The sequence below is a fragment of the Acipenser ruthenus genome, chromosome 13 (assembly GCF_902713425.1).
Source record: "Acipenser ruthenus chromosome 13, fAciRut3.2 maternal haplotype, whole genome shotgun sequence".
NCBI classification, from domain to species: domain Eukaryota; kingdom Metazoa; phylum Chordata; class Actinopteri; order Acipenseriformes; family Acipenseridae; genus Acipenser; species Acipenser ruthenus.
The window spans coordinates 23,927,500-23,948,940 of record NC_081201.1 but is presented as its reverse complement, the minus strand read 5'-3'; the positions used below and the strand labels follow the sequence as shown (position 1 = coordinate 23,948,940).

General features: G+C 36.0%; 1 protein-coding gene across 1 annotated transcript; it reads left to right on the top strand.

Annotated features, from left to right (window-relative positions):
• The first annotated feature begins 457 nt into the window (after nucleotides 1-457).
• LOC117418551 (polycystin-2-like protein 1) lies at nucleotides 458-20,314 on the top strand. Its single transcript, XM_034031721.3, has 15 exons — nucleotides 458-821; nucleotides 3,107-3,220; nucleotides 5,209-5,336; nucleotides 9,354-9,607; nucleotides 10,666-10,890; nucleotides 11,315-11,543; nucleotides 12,325-12,495; nucleotides 12,771-12,952; nucleotides 13,064-13,184; nucleotides 13,282-13,380; nucleotides 13,698-13,819; nucleotides 14,354-14,471; nucleotides 15,998-16,110; nucleotides 17,728-17,860; nucleotides 18,764-20,314. The coding sequence occupies exons 1-15, from the start codon at nucleotides 515-517 to the stop codon at nucleotides 18,785-18,787; spliced, it is 2,340 nt and encodes a 779-aa protein (XP_033887612.1). The 5' UTR covers nucleotides 458-514; the 3' UTR covers nucleotides 18,788-20,314.
• Nucleotides 20,315-21,441: the final 1,127 nt, after the last annotated feature.

Below are 21,441 nucleotides of genomic sequence, written 5' to 3'. Positions count from 1 at the left end.
AACATCTTATGTTCATCATTGTATTTGTATTGTATATTGTAATGTTAAAAGTGGGTCTAAAAATCACAGTGGCTAAATAATTCATCAAAAATCTAATTGTTTTAGTCTTAAATGTTTGAAACCTAGATTATTAATACAACTCTTAAGCCTAGAATGTATTGGTAGTTTGAATTAAACCATTTTAGAACATGATTAAGCAGGAGAAAGTGTCAGCCATTGATGGACAACAAACCAGAGTCTAGTTGTGCTTTATAGCAGAGAAGGGCCCATTTCCTAAAAATAGAATGAATCAAATTCCAGCCACTTCACAACAACCCAAACACTTCCTGAATTAAGCATCCACAGAGAAGCTTCATTCAATGGGCAGCAGCACCTCCCCTCCTACAGCTGATGTCACAGAGCTAGACCTCTATAAAAACATCTAGCTGAATGCTCAGCAAGAAAACTTGCACTGGTGCAGACCTTTTACAAATATTGAATCGACGTTTGGTTGTAGTGATTTTCTAATTTAAACATGAGTACGTTGAACAACAGGGCAGCCAGCCACTTCGGTGTCCAGGAGAACCATGAGTTGGACAGGAGGGACAAACAAGCCTGGGTGAACCCTGCTTACAATGGATCCCCTCCTTCTTCTCCCCCGACAGTCAGAGCCATCTACAACCCCCAGTCTCTCATGGCAAACCGTTATGAGAACCTGGGGAAACTGGAGGTCCTCCCGCCTTACCCAACTGATATGAAAGTCATGGAAAGTGCTGGAGAGAAGAATAAGAAGGAGGAGAAGCCACGAGGATGTTGCTACTTCATCGGTAGAGGAATCTGTGGTAAGGCTTGGAAAGCAGGCATGTAGTAATATTGGATGGTGGCAAAAGGATGTTAAACTGTGGAATTACTGTCCAAATGTACCATTTGGAATATTTGGACAGTACCGTTCGGAACATTTGGTTTTATTTTTATACACAAATTGTTTTTTCTTGATAAATAGTACTGTGATAAATACAAATATTAAATAGCCAACTTTTTTTAAAGTAATTAGTCTCATAAGACAATTCATTGTACATTTGAACAAAAACATGAATTTTAATTGCTTTAACATGTTAGCTATTAAGAGATTCATTTCAAAGGGTTTACTCATATTTTCTGAAACAGAAGAACACATGCTCTTTTTACAGAACTAGAATCAAATGGGGTTTAATGAATCAGGAGGGTATATTTAATAGAAACCTAGAACCACAGAGTTAAAGAGCAAAGGTATAGATCAAACCAGATCACAGGGTCTCAAGCACTGAGTGCAAGGCAAAATGGAATTTCATAAAACATTGTTATCGTACAATGCAAGAAACAACTTGATGGAGCTAGGAGCAAGTACATTTGCTTGTTATGCACACTTCCCATTATTTGATTCCTTTAAGAATATTTGCCCCTGCCCATTTTGCTAAATATTGTATAATACAATTTTAAGAGATCTATTTTAGTTCATTTTGTACATTGACACATATTTTTCTGGCCAATGATGATTTTATATTGAGTGTGCTGCAAATAATTACTGCCTACTAGGAAGCCATAGTGATTCAAAAATATTATCCAAAAAATAGCCTCTATCATGCTTGATGAATGATCGTTTAATTACAAGTCCTGAGGACCACCTTGTTCATTTGCAAAAAAAAAAAAAAAAAGGTGCTCCTGACTTATTATTGAATAACTCTAGCTCTTGGAAAATAAATTAATGTGTTAGTGCTGATAAATCAACCTTGGTTTTTAATATTACGTCCTGCAAGTGAGGGAAAAAAATCACTGATTTTTAAATTTTTAAATTGGTCTAGCTGTGACCTGGAAAGGTGCTAAAGAAATTGAAGTTGCAATTGGGGTGCTTTATCCTTTTACATTTAGAATACACACCAGACAGTGTGGTAACTCTCATTAAAGAATATAACCACATTGATAGATAAAGATAGATGATTTTAAGCAACACTGTTCGATCTCCCTCAGAACTAAGAAGAAGAATATACAGGACATACAGCAACAACAGAAAGAAAATTAAATAAGCGCCTTCAACTAAATAAAAACACACATTTAACCTAAGAAATAAGCATTAAGAAATAAATCTTTCATTGAATTTCATTTATTTCAGTTCATGTAGTAAACTGTTATGTTAAAGATTCCAAAACTGCCTTTAAGCCACCTCATTGGCCTGTATAAGGAGCTTCCAGGTGCATGTGACGAGAAAGACAGAAAGTGCTTACATTACTATTTGTCGTAATTATTATTATTTGTTTATTTAGCAGACGCCTTTATCCAATCCATTATGGCTAAGCCACTGTATTGTTTGCTAATAGTTCGACTAGGTTTCATCTAATACACTTGTTTTAGATTCTGCAAACAAACAAATGGTTTGCCTTTTATTGAGTATAACCAGCAGTTCAACGTCCCTATTAACTCATTCAGTTCTAGTATTACTATGTCATATACTGGTGTGTGGTTATATAACAGGTGTGCACAGTTTTATATATATATATATATATATATATATATATATATATATATATATATATATATATATATATATATATATATATATATATTACAAATACTGACAGTCCTCCTTGAGAATTTACCCAATTTAAAAAAATGTAATTCTTATAACCAAAATTGGAACCTGTTACATTTCCTATTTGAATGTTTATTTATTTATTTATTTATTTTTCTTAAACGTTTCTACAGAAAACGTACATCAATGCACAATGCACACTCTGCTCGGGAGTTTTTATTACGTATCTGATCGCGTCCACAAGCTCAACAGAAAACGGGGGTGAGCGGTGATATGTACACTAACAAATTGTTTCCTTTTGGTGGCATTTTATTGATTAAAACTAACAACCAGGAATCCTAATTTTAATAAAAAAAATAAATAAATAAATAAAAAACACTTTCTTTGTATTCACTGCTTGCAATAACTTAGGCTTGGTTAGCAATAAAACAATGCTTATAAGATGATTTACAGAGCTTGAATCCAATCATATACCGTGCTTTAACTTTTGACCACTCCGGAAGTGTATTTTATATTTTTGGTACAGAATGCTGAGAACAAAATGTGTGCTTTTGTTGCCAGGACTGTGGGGGACCACGATGACCGAAGACACCGCTGGAAACCGAGAGAAGTACGTGAAGACGTCCCTGAGGGAGCTGGTTGTGTACATCCTATTCCTGACGGACATGTGTCTGCGTAAGTGCCTTTAAATTTTTTGTTCCTCAAATGTTAGTTTTGGAATCTTGCATTCATTAAAATCCAACATCGGACAGAATTATTGGGTGGATAGACACACAAATAACATATTATAAATGACAAAAACAAAGCTTGTACTCGGGCTAAAACATAAAAAACAACATGTCCTAGGCACGGGGTGACATCTATACACATAATAGGTACTGGATTTTTGACAAATTAACGGTGATTGATTTCTAATATGTGATTATAAATAATTTATGCAATGTTACATTATAATTATGGAATTTTACGTTATAATTACATAATATTGACTACAGTAACTACTGTATTGTTTCAAAGTGATCCAGTAAAAAACACCAGTGGGTGCCACTAATGATTCAATCAGCACCGCAATATTTCTGTTTTATGGCGCAATTCAATCAAACCTTCAAACATCCAGTCAAACGAAGACACACCTAAAAAAAAAAAAAAAAAAAAACACTGAGTAAAATCTCATATTAACATTTTAAAAGCCCTTCATTTAAAAGGCATTCTGTAACTCTAGAAAATATAATTGAATGTGGTCATTGAACAGGGTTATAATTTCATGCATGCTTAAGTCCAATATTAAGAAACCCCCCAAATATAGCCATTGGTTATCTAGGAATATACTGTACTGTGCAGCTAAATCATTGTTCTTCTAAAAATTCAACAACCAAAGTACTGTGAAAATGTGTGTCCTGCTATTGCTGAGATTTTGGGAGTGCTGAAATCATTCCAGTTATGCATTGTGTCAACTTTAGGGGGACTCATCTCAGGAGTCAATGACTATAACAATCATGTTAATTCAAGTGCATGTTGAAACTCAGATTTTGCAAAATAGTGTAAAAAGTGAGTATTCATGATTTGGAATGTGCCTATTTCAAAACACCTCTAACACTTGTGTGATAAACTCAAAACTATAAGAACAAATGACATGAACCGTATGACATAAATAGCATACAGGGCTGGATGGGATTGTTGTGTATTTGCTCAATGATCAAACCAAACAGAAGCTTTCTTTGCCCGTCGCTGCTTTTGTGCAAGAGATTAAGCAGGCAGCTTGTTATCTTTTTGTATTTACGATTTGTTGAAATTAGAGCTGCTTTTACAACCTGTCCCACTATCAAATGAATGTTTCAACTACCTAGAATTCAGATAGGTATTGTTTTTGACATGCGTCCTGAGCTTCAATAGCAGTGCACACGCAATCAGTGGGAGTGAAGTCATCATGTGCTTGAGCCTGATAAGATAGAAACAAGCTTACATTGCTGTTCTCTTTACAGGGATTTAGGGTCATTCAGATTGTTAATCTGAGCAATTACTACACAGGCTTCTTCTTTGTGTTTAGCCAATGGCCAGGAATAATTTATGATTTGTTTTGTGAGGTTCTTCTGTCACTAAGTGACACCTGCAGAGTATTGCCACTTGTTGTGACTGACAGATCTCAGCTTGGCTTTAGGAATTATAGAATTTTACAGACCTGATAAAATGCCCCATTGTGCAGCTAAGAAAGTGTATCAGCACCAAACAGAAAAAATAAATAAATACTTGACTAAACGCGTTGCTGTCTTTCTTTATTTCTTCACAAGAGAAAATGAATCCATCCAAAATGTATATTATGAATTCTGAGGTTAAACAAATTAAACTGGTTTAATGTGCAATGTAAGGCAACAACAAACTAATCTTGAGACATGGACACTCTGTCCTCCCAAACATTTCTACTGTCATAAAATGTTCAGTGTCAAGTTTATGTCTGTCAGCCAAGCCCCATCTATGTTAGTAATTTTAAATGCACTTTATTCAAGTTTTAATGTTGTTTAGTGTCACATGATAAATGAGTCATCAGATATAATTCATGAGACCAAGTTATATATATTACGCTTTTAAGAGATTGCTATAGTCTTGACTTTGTGTCTTCCAGTTGTGTAATAAAGATTACAAGTTGCATATTTCCGAACTTTCAGTGACATATGGAATGACGAGTTCAAACACATACTACTACACCAAGGCGATGTCTGACCTCTTCCTTGCAACACCCACTTATAGTGGAGTTGACTTTCAGAGTATCACCAATATGGAACAGTTTTGGGAGGTAAGTATCAAAGTATAACACTGTGTAACAATTTATTTATTTTTTTTGGTTCCTGGGTAGTAAGTGTTATTTCCTAATTGCTTATGCCTCAAAAGTATAGAAAATGGCTATTATTCCCCACAAACTTTGCTTTTGTGACCAGGACAGTGATATTTTGAAATTTACCTATTTTCCAGAACATTCCAGATAGATTCAGTGCTGAGTAAACTTGGAGTAACTTCTAGAACTTTCTAGAACTTTCCAGTAATATAAATAGTAGTATAAATACAGGGGCCTTAAGCCCACCAGTTCAGTTTAGTTCCAGCTGCTTAAGTGGATACATATGTGCATTTTTCTGAGATGGCATCAAGAGGCTGCAAGCATCCGGCAGATGCATTTTGCTATGTCTGCGGCCAATTTATCAAGACAAGTGAAAAAGTACTCCGTGGAAGCATCTGCTAAGATGTGTGAGGCCTACAAGGCACATTTCGGCATGCCTGTCGGGGATCAAGACAAACCCTGGGCACCTCATTTCACCTGCGAGCACTGCAAAAAAACTCTGGAAGGTAAGATGGACAATTGTTGCTAGGAATTTTATGTTATAAAATGTGTTAATTTTTAAAATTGTAAAAGTTTTTAATTTTAAAATGTTTTACAATTTTCAATGTTATTGAAAAAATATATCATATATGAAAAATGTTGCGAGAATCTCTTAAACATTAGTCATGGGTGAAATAAATGTATTTTTGTAGGATGGTACAGAGGGGAAAAGAGAGCCATGAAGTTCGCTATCCCAAGAATTTGAACCCACTGACCACTCAAGCAACTGCTACTTCTGCATGGTGGAGCCTTCCAAACGTCGAACTGGCAAGAATGCACCTGCTATCACGTATCCGGACTTTCCTTCATCCATTGCCCCGGTGCCACACTGCCATGAGCTCCCCGTACCCACTCCTCCGGAGAGAGAGCAGCCGTCTTTAGAAGAGAGCAGCAAGTCAGAGAGCGAGGAAGACGTTGTAGATCCAGATGACAATTTCGGAGGTGGAGCTGAGGAGAGAAACCCATACTACCCCAACCAAAAAGACTACTCACTTCTAAATCTTTTGTAGTCATTTTTGTATTACTTTAGTATAAATATATGTTAATCTGGATTCATATGTTGTTTTTTTCTGACTATGTCAACAAAAAGACACAAATTCACCCGTTTTCTCATTGGAAATAGGTAAATTTCAAAATATCACTGTCCTGGTCACAAAAGCAAAGTTTGTGGGGAATAATAGCCATTTTCTATACTTTTGAGGCATAAGCAATTAGGAAATAACACTTACTACCCAGGAACAAAAATTGTGTTACATAATTATTTTTTTTTAATTGTATTTCAGTGAGCAAGAGGTCTGGCACAGAGTTGTTTGTATTTATTTAATGGTTCGGTCAGACTGCTGCTCGAAATATTCTTTGAAAATCCAGCTATTGAACCCACTCGTTCCTTCCTCTGATGCCATTTTCTAACAAGATGATATGAAAAGCAGGTTCATGTGACATGTAAGGTTTGACAGGCACTGTTAAGGCACTTTGTCATACATAACTTAAGGACTAGGTTATAAAACTGCTCTTTATTGTTGATAATGAAACCATCAGTAGTCCAGTTTCAGGAATATCAAACTTGATTTTATTCATAAAAATAGACTTTGAAGAAACATTACTTTAAATAACGCATGAGTTAAAGCTTTGTGAATGGACCCCAGTGTAAAACATTTTGGGGTCATACAAGATTGTTGACTCCATCTTTGCTTTTTTCTTTTTTTAACTACGGTGGCGTACTTTGAAACAGCTAAATATAATTCAGCATACAGTATCGCAAAGGAATATAGATCATATCTTCATGGAAACCGAATAACTAGCAGGGGTTAAACTAACAATGCTGGTTGTATGCAAAGCTAAAAGTTACCTCTGGATAACCTTAAAAAGTAAGTAAATACTAGCTCATAGGAATTAATGGATTTATGTCATTTAACTTGCACTAACAGACACAAAAGTGGGATCCGATGTCAGTGGATTTCAACCAACAAAAGAGGCAAACAAATGATTTGTTTACCTGACAGAGAGATCACGTTTATCATCCATCCTTAGCTGACAGCTGCACTGGGATAGCAAATAAGTTACAAAAGAGAACTTGTTTATAGTTTTAAGCATCAATTTTTTTCCAAATTTTCCAAATGTTTTTTGTTTTGTTTTTTTCCCATAGCAGGCACACAAACAGGTCACTGCAGTTACAAATATATACTACTGTATCAATGCCCCTTTTTATTGCAGTCAGAATTCATTTTGCAGCATGACTTAACTTTTCTTCAGTGCCTATATACTCTGCATTCCCTTCTAAAGGTTTTCTGTAGTTAAAGCAGCAAATGTTTTTTTTTTAAACCTGAAATATCATGCCTCATCAACAAAGTTGTAACTTCTGCTGATGTTTTTGAAGGATAAAAAAAGGTTTTGTTTGCCTTGAAATATTCTAGACTGCTAGATATTCTAGCAGTCTAGAATATTCTAGAAACCCAACAGTCTAGAACAGTTTCAGGAATACCGAACTTTACTGAATCTGTCAAGACAGACTTAAAAAACACATTATTTAAATAACTCATGAGTTTTAGCTGTGTGATACATTAGAGATAAAGATTGTGTCCAATGTTCTAACTGAATAGAGATGTGCACAGCTAACACAGCAAGTATGGTAAATGGAAAAGAAAAGAATATTTGATTTGCTTTAACCTCTTTATTATCTTAATTGCAGCACCATCTAGTGGATGTTTTGAGGTTTGCAGGAATCTAGACTGAGCTATTATATTGTCCCTTATAAAATTTTTTTTAAAAAAACCAACAAAGTCAATAATTATAAGACTTGTTGAATGACTGGTACATTATTTACTAACGCTGGTACATTGTTATGGTCATCTTGCAGTTTTTAAATTATATAAGCACTCTATCATATAATAGACTTACCCCCCCCCCCCCAACTCAACACCACACGACCATCATGACAGTAAAAATAGACATAATGAAGCGTTCTTATCTTTGTATAAGTGAATGATCAACAAATGTGTCAGCCGCACGAAGAACACAACGTGTGGTTTCCACTAACTCTACTGTGCAGAATATTTTTTTTTTTTTTCTATGGGTAAATATCGGGATTTTCTTCCTATACATGGGGATGCTGGACATTTGCTAGAAAATTGGGACTGTCCCGACCATATAGGGACTGTTGGCATGTATGCAAAACACAAACACTGAACGGCACAATGGCCAAATGAACAGACAAATAAACAATAACAAGTATTGTGCTGGTTTAAAAGCCAGCACGCGTGGCAATTGTTATTTCTTAATTATTTTTCTCCTCTATCTCAACCCAGAGTGAGTGAAACGTGCATCTATATATATATAGTTGTGCCGGGATTCAATTACTAACTAATCATTCACTTGAATCCCAGCACGTGAACTAATTTGTGCAGTCCCGTGCTCACATACTGTTACATACTTTATCTGCACGTGAAGTTATTGTGCAATCCCTGTGCCTAAATACATATTACTACACTTGTGCTACATAGCCCAATTTATGTCTTGTGCACCAATATATATATATATATATATATATATATATATATATATATATATATATATATAAACCAACATTAACACACCACATACCACATATAACACAAAATACGCACAGGAGCAGGCATTGTCCATGGTAAAATGTGAAGCCGGTATGAGGATTGTCAAAAATGCAACTATTAGTGGAGAAAAAAAGGTCACATGTTATTTATGGAGGGCATCTTTAAATCTCAATAATGATGTATTTTTCTTACAGAACCAATGTAAAGCCAGGTTGTCTATACACAATGTCACAGAAAGGATATATTTTCTATGAAGACTATTTAATCATATCTGTATACCTCGCCGGGACAGTGAGTGGAAGTTCATGTGAATAAAGGCCTCTTTAAGGTTGTTTACAAAGGTCTGGATGTTCATTTCTGTTTTCTATAGTTTGCTCAGGGCCCGTTGCTGGATGGTCTCTACTGGAGTAAATGGTACAACGACAAGCCCCTGGATCTCGGACCTCAGTCTTTTATATACTATGATAATATGCTGCTGGGGGTCCCCCGAATTCGTCAGTTGAAAGTGCTGAACAACTCCTGTAAGGTTCACAAGAACTTCAGGAATGAAATCAATGGCTGCTATGACGTGTATTACGAAGATAAGGAGGACATAAACCCGTTTGGCCTCATCAATGGAACTGCGTAAGTGCTTTTGAAATAGAAAAGAAGCCCTGGATGTTCTTTTGAAAGGTATCCATACTAGTGGATTTTTTTTTTTCATTGAGGCCTAATTCAGGCTCTAATTTGTTAAGCGGCTCTTTCAGGGAAGTCTCTGGGTTGAGCTTGAAGGACTTTAGGAAAGGTTTTAAAACAAGTGCAGTAGCAGCTTTAATCTAAGGGACTAAATGTAGGACTAAATGAACAGTTGAGCCCCCCTCGGTTTTTAATAATCATGACCAAATAATACCTGAGGGGAAATATCTCGGCTTATGTGAATAGAGAAAACTTGGTTGGGAGAAAGTGTTGCAATGGAGAGTGCTGGGAGAGGCAAGACTACCTATCCATACTACAAATTAAAGGTTGTCAAGGACATTCCTGGAACCTAGTCATTTCCATTTGTGCATCTGCAGTTACCATACAGTACATACATTGATTCGGTACTAGGAAGCACGTTTTTTTTTTTACATAAGCACTGTACGGCAAGTCAGAAGCCACAATATAATAATGAGAGTAGTGGTTAGGGCTCTGGACTCTTGACCGGAGGGTCGTGGGTTCAATCCCCGTGGAGGACACTGCTGCTGTACCCTTGAGCAAGGTACTTTACCCAGATTGCTCCAGTAAAAACCCAGCTGTATAAATGGGTAATTGTATGAAAAAATAATGTGATATCTTGTAACAATTGTAAGTCGCCCTGGATAAGGGTGTCTGCTGAGAAATAAATAATAATAATAATAATAATAATAATAATTTTAACGTTTGTGTCTGGAACAAGATTCTCTATTTAAAGCTGCAGTGTCTTACAATTATGTCAAATTGTACACTACAAAGAGCAGACTCTGTTAACAATCCAGATGGTTTACATTCCCCACAAGAGGTAGTAGTTGTAGGGACACAAGCTCAAGACATGTTTAAACATTACAATTACAAAATTACAAATTAACATCCAACACTGTACCTTAAACAAGTAATTCCATCACACACACACACACAATATCCATATCAGCACTACCGCTAGGCTTTTTTTCTTTTTTTCTATGTAGTTGGAACTACTTTCCTGAAAAGAAACTAAATGGATCATCCTACTGGGGGATATTAACAACTTACAGTGGCAGTGGCTACTATCAAGATCTGAACATGACCAAGGAAGAGAGCGCATACCTGCTGCAGAATTTAAAGGACAATCTGTGGTTAGATCGCGGCACCCGAGCAGTCTTCATCGACTTCACTGCTTATAATGCCAACATTAACCTTTTCTGTGTAATCAGGTGGGAAGATGAGTAGTCATTCTACCCCTAGCACCATCTAGTGGTCTGCCACTTTGCTTTAGTTTTACCAGCAATACACTTTCTGTGCACTAGATAGAGCTAGTTCTTACTAATATAAAGACATTTGGCTGATCTCATAGTCAAAGCACTTGCAGTAATTGGAGTACTACTTGAAGTACTCTCAGAATGATGGAAAGGTGATAAGTTTATTTCTGGAAATAAACCCTGTGGTAGTTCCATTAAAGGTGAAACAACTTCCTTAGTAAATTCATTTATTTTTTCACTAATAAGAAAGATTCTCATCTTATTGACCCTTGTCCTTGTACAATATAAGATACAACGTCGAACCTTGGTGTCTGCTAAATAAAATAATAACAATAATATCTATTCAGGATTAAAATGCCCACTTCATTTTCTGTTACAGGCTTGTGGTAGAATTCCCTGCATCTGGTGGAGCAATACCATCTTGGCAGATTCGGACAGTCAAGCTCATTCGCTACGTCAACAACTGGGATTACTTCGTCATTGGCTGTGAAATTGTGTTTTGTGTCTTCATCTTGTACTATATGGTGGAGGAGATACTGGAAATCCGGATCCATAAGCTGTCTTATTTCTCATGCTTCTGGAACGTTCTGGATGTCATAGTAATCATGGTAAGCCTTACATTGTCTCTTATACTGGGTCTGTCAGCAGAAAGTTGAGTTTTACATGTACATACAATGCTGCGGGTTCTGTTCACTACATTATTTCACAGCCTTTCAGTGCAATATGTATCAGAATATGAACCTTGTTGGCATTCCATTTCATTCCTAAAAGATTGTTTTTAGTTTAATTTTCTTGAAAATAAGTTTGACACTAACATTTTACTACTTGCAGTGAAGAGGGTAAAATGTATATACAGTATCTTTACTTGCTTTTTCACTGCAAACATTTTACAAGAAACATCTAGGGGTTTAAAATACCAAGTGTTATGAGGCATCATAAATAAATCCAAATATTATGAAAAGGGGGCTTTGTGGAGTCAAGGGTTTCTTCAAAAGTTTAGTAAGAAATATAGGTGAAAAAGGTCCATTGTTTTCGTGTAGATTGAAATTAATCCATCAGGCAAATCACCAACAACCAAGGCACTCATACAAACTTGTAGGTAAAAAACCTTTATTAATGGGACATATCCAAAAACTAAGCTTTGTTCCATCCTTAAACTATAAAACTGGACAGCTAAGCTGTTTATCAGTCATAAAACATTAACGTTACAACACAAACAAAAAGGTTTGCCCAATACCTTTTGTTTAATCTCTCTCTCTCTCTCTCTCTCATTATTATATTATATTATAAAAGTTATTTTGAACAGTAAACACCTTTACTAATGTAAGCCTATTCACTTAATCTGAACTATAAATATTGCTGATAATAATGCTATTTTTCTTTTCACAGCTGTCCATCGTAGCCATCATATTCAATGTGTTTCGCACCCTGAAAGTGAATGCGCTTTTGGGGAAATTGCTCAAGAAACCTGATATTTATGCAGATTTTGAGTTCCTGTCATTTTGGCAAATGCAGTACAATAACCTGAATGCTCTCAACCTCTTCTTTGCCTTGATTAAGGTATTGGTTCTACTCTTGTAGGGGTGTGTTATCTGTTTGTATTGGATGAGGACATAATAGGATTGGTGATGTTGTTTTCCATGTTTGTAACCAACTCACATGTCTAAAATGGTTTTCAGTGACAATTCCCAGTATGCCAACCAATTCTGTGATTCTGTTTTTATAAAATAACATTGTCATCTTTACCCTTTCTGATCTAATCACAGCTCTGCATTTCATACATAAGAGGTTTTGTATACAGGTGATTTTCTCACTGTACATTTATCTTTCTTCAGATCTTCAAATACATCAGTTTCAATAAGACCATGGCACAGCTGTCTTCAACCCTGGCCCGCTGTGCAATGGATATCCTGGGCTTTGCCATCATGTTCTTTATTGTGTTCTTTGCCTACGCTCAGCTAGGCTACCTTCTCTTTGGAACTGAGGTGGAGTCCTTCAGTACCTTCGTCAAGTGCATGTAAGTTAAGCCATAAGATTATTACTGAGTTAATGTGTCCCATAAAACATCAAATATCTGTCAGCGTTCATGTAAATATTTGTTTGTGAACAATGTTCTCTTCCTTTCTAGCTTTACCCAGTTCAGAATCATCCTTGGTGACTTTGATTATGATGCTATTGACAAGGCTAACAGAATTCTGGGGCCGCTGTACTTTGTCACCTATGTGTTCTTTGTCTTCTTTGTGCTGCTTGTAAGTTGGCTTCTCAAATAATAATAATAATAAAGTGGTTTGTTAAAACCCTGCTGTTTGGAGCTTTCATTAACCCAGTCCCCATTTTGTTTTCCAGAACATGTTCCTGGCTATTATAAATGACACATACTCTGAAGTCAAGGCAGAGCTTTCTGGCCAGGAAGATGAATTCCAGTTTTCTGATATCATAAAACAGGTATCCCATATAACTCCTAAAACTGTATCTTTGGAAAAGCATTTCAGTAAATTCCTGCTTTAGCATTACTTCACATGAAGATCAACTCACATGTAAAACCAGTATGTCCGTACCTTTCAGTTGGGAGACAATCCGATGGTCTCCCTCATTTAGCATCAGCTTAAGCTACAGAACCATGATTAGATGGTGCTACCATACAGACAGGGTCGACTAACAAGGTAACGCATGACAATCAGGATTTTATTGGTTAAGAGTGCAGTTACTGGCATTGTGCACATTTATAAATGTGCGTATATTTGTTTACCCTTTGTTTACAGGGCTATATGAAGACCATGATGAAGTTGAAACTGAAAAATGAGAAGATATCTGATGTGCAGAAGGCTTTAGGATCTGGATCAAAGGAGCTGGAGTATGAAGATTTTAAAAACACCCTGAGACAGTAAGTCTGCTGGATGTAATGAGTGATATGAGATTTAATGAGTGATATGAGAAGCTTAAGTCTTACTTCCTTGGTCCCATGCTTACACTGGTAGACCATGGATAGGAGACTGACCTGTGACCTAGGAAGGAATATTTTTAACCCTAGAGCGTGATACTTGATAAGTCTGCACATTCCCAATTTAGAAAACAAAATAACAAAGCAAGAAATGAGAGATAATATTGCTAATGTTAAAGAGAAAGTCGTTTCAAATGTACTCAAATCTGAGTGATTCTGGTTTCTGTCGCTCAAATATTGAGGTATTATGTATTTTTTTTCAAAATCTGCTTTTACTTGGCCTTGAGCTATTCTGGACAATATTATGATTACTATTCATTATTATTAAAGAAGGTATATGAATCTTTTACATTACAGCAGTGCTCCAGTTATGCATATGGAGTGAAGCCCAATGTATACAAAATTGTATTCCTCCTCACATTTTAAACCACAGTACAAAGCTTCACACAAGTAACCTCTAAAATGATCATTTTTCAGAATGGGTCACAGTGATCATGAGATCTCTGAAGCCTTTACTAGGTTTGACCATGATGGAAATCTTATCTTGGATAAAGAAGAGCAGAACAGAATGATAAGTGAGCTGGAGGAGAAGAAGGTAAGATACTGTATTAGAGGTTCACATCTCGCATTGTTAGGGTGGAGTTGGAAAGAAATACCATTCCTGAAATTGTCTAGGTCTGGAAATGATATGGGTCCATGGTGGAAGTAGCCCATGTAGAAGTTTAATGTGATAATTAAGTATAAAAAAGGTACCCAAAATATTCAGTTACCCAAAATATCAATATCTATACGTAGTTGTTTATATAGTTAGGATCAATGTGTGACACAATTCAGTAAGCCAAGTTCCTAATTTTAATTCATAGAAAGAAAGAAAAAATAATTACACGCTTTACTTAAAGAAACTAAAAAAAAACAAAAAACATTCTGACAATATACAATGTTCTAGGTCCTTTTAGCCAAAAGATAACGATTCCTTTTTTTACGCAGCAAGAGCACAAATCTGACCCAACCATGCAGATATATACTAATACAACAGTGTGGAGTAGTGGATAGGGCTCTGGACTCTTGACCGGACGGTCGTGGGTTCAATCCCAGGTGGGGGACACTGCTGCTGTACCCTTGAGCAAAATACTTTACCTAGATTGCTCCAGTAAAAAACCTGTATAAATGGGTAATTGTATGAAAAAATAATGTGATATCTTGTAACAATTGTAAGTCGCCCTGGATAAGGGTGTCTGCTAAGAAATAAATAATAATAATAATTGATGTGCATTGGTACAGTTAAAAACAGCACATCTCGGTTTCGGGATTAAAGTTCTATACCCTCTGCCTTTGACTGCACTAGAACAGCTGCCACTGAGCTCACAACATCAGTCCTTTCTAAATCCACACTGATATTAAGGAACTGTGAAACTTTCCTATCCAAAGCCTAACATTAATCAAAAAATCAAGTAGCAGCATTTTGTTACCTCAGGAATAATTACACTTGGCTGGCACGTGTTAACTAACCATGTAAGACGCTGCTTCTTGAGTTTTACTGTTGAATGGCACATTGTACTAATTAAACTACTGTAATTAGGGTCAAAGAATAATGAGCCTAGCTCTGTCTACAGTAAGTAAGTTTCAGATACAGTAGGTCAGTAGTAGCAATGGCCAGGAGGAAGGAGCATGAAGAACCAAGAAGATGAGAGGAAACACTAAATTCAGAAGACAATGACTTTAAAACTATACTTCAAATATGAGAACCATTCATAATGTCAAACTAAATGTTACATTAGAAACAGTCACATTTTAGCACCAAAAAATGTATTTTGAATACTGTATGTGATTTCTACTGAAAACCTCAACACTGTATGAAGGAAAAGCACAGGAAGCTACCAACATTATTGATCACTTTTAAACTGTTTTACATGAGTATGCTTTGGTAATACAAATGTGTGTGGTTAATAGGGCAGACATATACCGCTATTGTAAAACAAGAGACGTGATTTCATAATACATTTTACCACATTGAACATGCAGTTTACCCTAATATGATTTTATAGTACATTGATACAGAATTAAAATGTGTACCTTTTTAATCTTTTCCTGACATTTCTTACCAAACCTGGTGTTTTACAGATTTCCCTGAATGCAGAGATAGAAAACCTTGGAAAAGACTACAGCAACAACACACTTGGCAAACCAATGAAGAATAGTAACAGTAATGGCGTATCACAGGCAGAGTTTCAGATGTATGTAATTAATTATTCTTCTGTCTGTCTGTCTGTCACCGTTACATTTGATCATTTTACAGGGATATAGCTGAGGTGGATGTCCTATGACCTATGTCACAATTTAGAAATTTGCATATCTCTATGGAATTGCTTATACAACTGTGATATGTAAGCAGAAACCCACGACAGGGTGTGTGGTAAGACATGTCTTACTGCACCCCCTGGAATGGGTTACTGCAAATATGTTTATTTTATAAAAAGAAAACCAAAAAAAAAAAAAGATTTTGAACTTGGAAGTTTTATTGAATGTACCCTTCACCAGTGCAGAATAGTTCCTATACTTTGTCTTTAGAAGCTACAGATTTGCTTGAAAAATGTATGACTGCGGAGTACATTTTGTATTAATATTTTATATATTCAAGGTTATTTTTTATTTTTTTAAGTGGAAAACTACAAAAAAAGAAAACTAAAAATAGAACTGCTTATTTACATGTTTTATACACTTTGGTAAGAAAAGTTATCATTTGAAATCACGATTTTCCTGGTACAGTAATTGCACTCTACCCCTGTATTTTGTATTCCTCCAAATGCACTGCCTGCGTCTCTTCTCAACACCACAGTAGTTTAACTTATCCAGAGTCTCCCAGATGATCAGTGAGGCAGTCATGCAGAATGTCACTCATATCAGTTAAACTGAACAAAACTGCTCTCTGCATTATTATACACACACTGATGTCTGCAATTAGCGTGCATTTACCTTTTACCACTTTCTTGAAAATATGAACCTAGGGTTTTTTTGTTTTGTTTTGTCGTACGTCTTCCATTCGTTGTTAAATTACAATGCAACTGACCTAAACCCCAATTTCAGATCTTGCAGTCCGGCTGAATTTGGTATTTTAGCCTGGGGCTTCACAGGAACTGTCAAGATCTAGATTTTGTGATTGTAAAGAAAATAAATCTAAAGAAACTGATTATCATTTTAATTTTGTACGATTCTGTTTAATTTCTGTTAACTGCCAGTATGGTGTCAAGAAGTGTTTTATTTCTGTTAGCTGTTGACCCAGACGCGCTTTGATCTTCAGAGGTGATTCGCCCCTAGCTGTGCAGTAAGACAATTCTTACTGCCCGGTCATGTGATCTTGTTCAGCCAAACATTTACTTTCCAAACCATTTTATAAAATGTACTAGGAACCTTACTTAGCTCCAGTTATTGAGTGCATCATAATCTGGGGGTATATGGAGGCTGTTTGATGACCCAGTGTCTTGCTATATGTCACACTTACATTTTCACTAAAGAAATCTAATTATAATTAGACTGTGCTTCCTGTGCTTGTATGGTTGCTGGGGAGGGGAGGCTAACATAAATATCTTCTTATTCTCCACTTATTCTCAAAATTCTCAGTACCTCTTGATCCCCTTGCTCCTCTGCTCCTTGCTATATTTTATTTTACTACTAATTGAATTAGTCATGTTTCCAACAATAAACTGAAGAAGCATGTCCAAACCTGAGGGCAGCTCATGCGGAAATGATTATATTCTGGCATCAGTGTTTAAAATCCTACAGTAAAGTAAACTCATTGTGGAAGATAAATCTGTGATCGAGCCCATTTAACAGAGTCTCTGTTCTTTTAAAAGGCTGGTGCAACGAGTTGTTCATTTGGAGCAGTCTATTGGCAGCATTGTGTCTAAGATCGACGCAGTGGCAATGAAACTGGACACACTTGATGAAAGTAAAGATCAGATGGGCAGGCTGTGGAATATCAATGAGGTGAGGTTTTTTTTTTGTTGTTTTTACACTTATCCTAACACAGCCCCTCTCCACCCATAGTATGGCAGTCTCCAGTTGCATGTAAGTTGGGTTACAGGTCTCTGTCATTCAGCAGGTCATAGGCTGACAAAGGAAAGGTAGTTGATCAACCTTTAGCAGTGAACAATGAAAGGTAATGAAAAAGCTTACAAAGTTTAAAGAACCATGGCTTAACTTTACATTGTGTTGTACATGCATTATTTTTCAATTTATAAACAATTATAGCTTACCTGAAAAAGCTTTTTTGCTGTATTTTGAATAAAAGTGAAATGCTGTTCTGATTTATTTATTGCTGCCACAATATACAAAAATATACTTTGTCAAGTTTTACAGAGTTGGCTGATATTTTTTTTCTACTGTTTCTACATTACTGTAACAAGAAAAATGAACAAATGAATTAATAGCCTGTTCAAAATGTCGGAATGACAGTTTACTAGGCTTCTGGTTACTAGGCTTCTGGTTCGAAATAAGGCACGAGATGACAACCGAACACTGGTTGTGACCTCAGCTCACAAACATAGCAGATAATAATAGGTGCATCAACTGACTAGTTGCCTGAAGCAGTGACCAACTGGTAAGACAGGAAACAGCACAGCAAGGTCTAACACACCATAGGTACAAGCTCCGTCTTCATCAGTAAAAATGTCAACTGGTTTTAAAACCTGTGAAACCTCTGCAGCAAAGAAAAAACTAAACTTCCTGTAGTTGTTTTATGGTCAAAATACATATTGCACTAAAGATTCCCACATTTATATATATACTGTACACAATACTGAACGCACAACATTCATTAAGTTGGTGTTTTATGAAATGCTAAAAATAACTACACCTAGGGGATTAAAAATATAACAATATTTTCTCCAGGGTGGGAAGCCTTTTCAAGGTTAGTGCTTGGTAAGAGAGATGGACGACTTGGAGGGTCCTACGTTCGAAGCCAAGAACAGCTGGCTTTCCAACACAGGATGACACAACACCAATCAACACACATTTCTAGAGAAAGAGTCACAAACCCCTTCTGGCCTGCTGTACACTCCCAGAGAGAGACAGAAAGAAAAATACATACAACAGATATATTTGAATCGGTCTCCCTTAAAAACGGTACTGAAAAGGTATTTCTGCCATTCTGATACGACATTCACTTCAAAAACTCCACTGTGGCTGTACACATTTGTTACATTAATGTTGTAAATGTGTTTATACCCTACTTGGTTATCTTCCCAGTCTCAAAACTGCAAGAAAATTATGCTATAATGAATGTTGTATCAGTGTAGTTCAGGACATCAGGACATTGTGACTACCCCCTACTCACACACACCTAATATTGGGTTAGTCTGCCTTTTGCCACAATGACAGCCTGGAGTTGTTCACAGCACAGTACAATCATTAAAAAACTGTCCTAAAAACTGTTTAAAATATAATATGAAAAAAATTCAATTTCCAAAAATGTACTTTAAAACATATATAGTACAGTATAGTCCTGTTTAAAACTACGGTCAATCCATGTTGTTCCTGTGTGGATAGCAGTTGTATGATTTTGCATTGTGCCTTGTTGGTTTTAGTTTCAGTGACACAGTGCTCAGAAGGCTGTACTATGGCAGACTACAGTGAATTATATTTTAATGTACAGCTATGGCCGAAAGGTTTGCATCACCTACAATTTTACAATTGAGACATACTGCAAATTTTAATAAACTATATGAACACAATTTAGATATTTTATTAAACATCATGCAATCAAAGAAACTACAAAATTATAAAGCAAAAGTCTACCGGAAGCCATAATAGTAGTTCAGTATTTCATGTTAGATTTCTAAATGTCACATTTTTCCATTTTTGTCAGTTATTTATGTATATGGAAAACTTCAAAGCCTATGTGATTCAATACGTTAACCTAACATTATTTAGCATGTTTCATTCAACTTTGTGAAGCCAAATTAGTTCATTCTATAGGCTGATGCAAAACTTTTGGCAATAGCTGTAAACTGGAACATTATTGTGGGACACCTTTAATGTTAACCCTGTAGAATGAAACAGAGCTTACAACTTCAAAATACCTAAATGTATATTGGTGTATTGTAAGATTTGACTTTAAAACAAAATAGACATGTATTTATTCAAACGTATTTATTATTGTAATAAATAATGTAACATGTACTGCATGTGAGTGTGTTAGATGATGTGGAGGAGACTGGACTTGTCTGTAGTGTGTAATGTTGACAAACTTCTTCTGGAAGTTTCCACAGTGAAATTCATTTTGTGACCCATTTTTTATGTAATGATAGGAACTGTATCTTGTGTGTCTTTACTGTGTAGAAGGACAACTATATATTTAAATGACATTGTGTAATGAAATGTGGGCCCTATACTCAAAGCTATTGTAGTTATTTAAATTGCAAATAAAGTATCTGACATGTGTGCTTGCCTTCACTTGTTGTAGCTATCCACATGTTCTGACTGCTGGGTTACAGCTCCCTGAGGAGGAAAAGAGAAGCATAAAGTAATATAGCAGAGAAAACTGTCCTTTGTGGTAAATTTGGGCACTCGCGTTGCACGCAAAATGACTTTGCAGTACTGCGTCAAGCCCCAAATGAGATTTCTTCAATGTTTTTGCTGCTGCTATGTGGAGATCCAGTGCTTTCCAATGGGTCATTTTAGCCTATTGGCCCAGCCGCTGTTATCACATCACACAATTGCATGGGCTCTGAAACAGAGATCAATCCTGCTCGTTTCAGCTAATATCACTCTCGAATTCAGCTGGTGATTGGTCCCGATTTGACATGCAGATTATATTTATGGGTGAACTCTGCAGTCATTTTCCAGTAGGATTCTGGGAAGCAGAAGCACAGGGCTCTACACATGGCAGTGAACAAGGGTTAGGGTTAGGGTTAGTCATAAGGGGCGGTACACATGTTTACACAAATTGAAAATGCAAGATAGACCGGTACAAGTGAACAGTTAATAAGGGGATCCAAATTCATGTAATAAATACAAAAAGAATGAGACTTCCCAATTAAATAAAACGGTAAGTCTTAAGATTCCTCATGCAAATCACAGATACACTCTGTAATTATGTCTACATAATGTTTACAAAATTAATATTTGATTAAAAAACTGGATGCCTAATAAATACATAATTCCACATGAACCAGACATGGGGTGCTTGCTATTTAGATATCTCCCGATTCCTCGCCACCGAGAACATAAATTAGAGGCGTGTCCTGGAAAAACTTTAAACCCACAGTTTTGATTTCTTTAGATATGCTGCCCTTGCTTCATATCAACAACTGAACACACTTTTCTGAAAACTGAGATGCTTGTTGATTATCAGGTGTTTCAACAACAACAAATATTTTCCGATAATATTAAACTTGTGGCAGATCAAGTTTTTCCATCCCTATTTTTACAGGTTCACACAGGTTTCTTTTTTTTCTAGAAATTATTACTCAGAAGCATTTTGCATGTTGAGTTTTGTATAACTTATGAGGGGCAAAAGGACCTGTAATAGACTTTAATCCATTTACAAACAAGTTGTTGAATGCTGC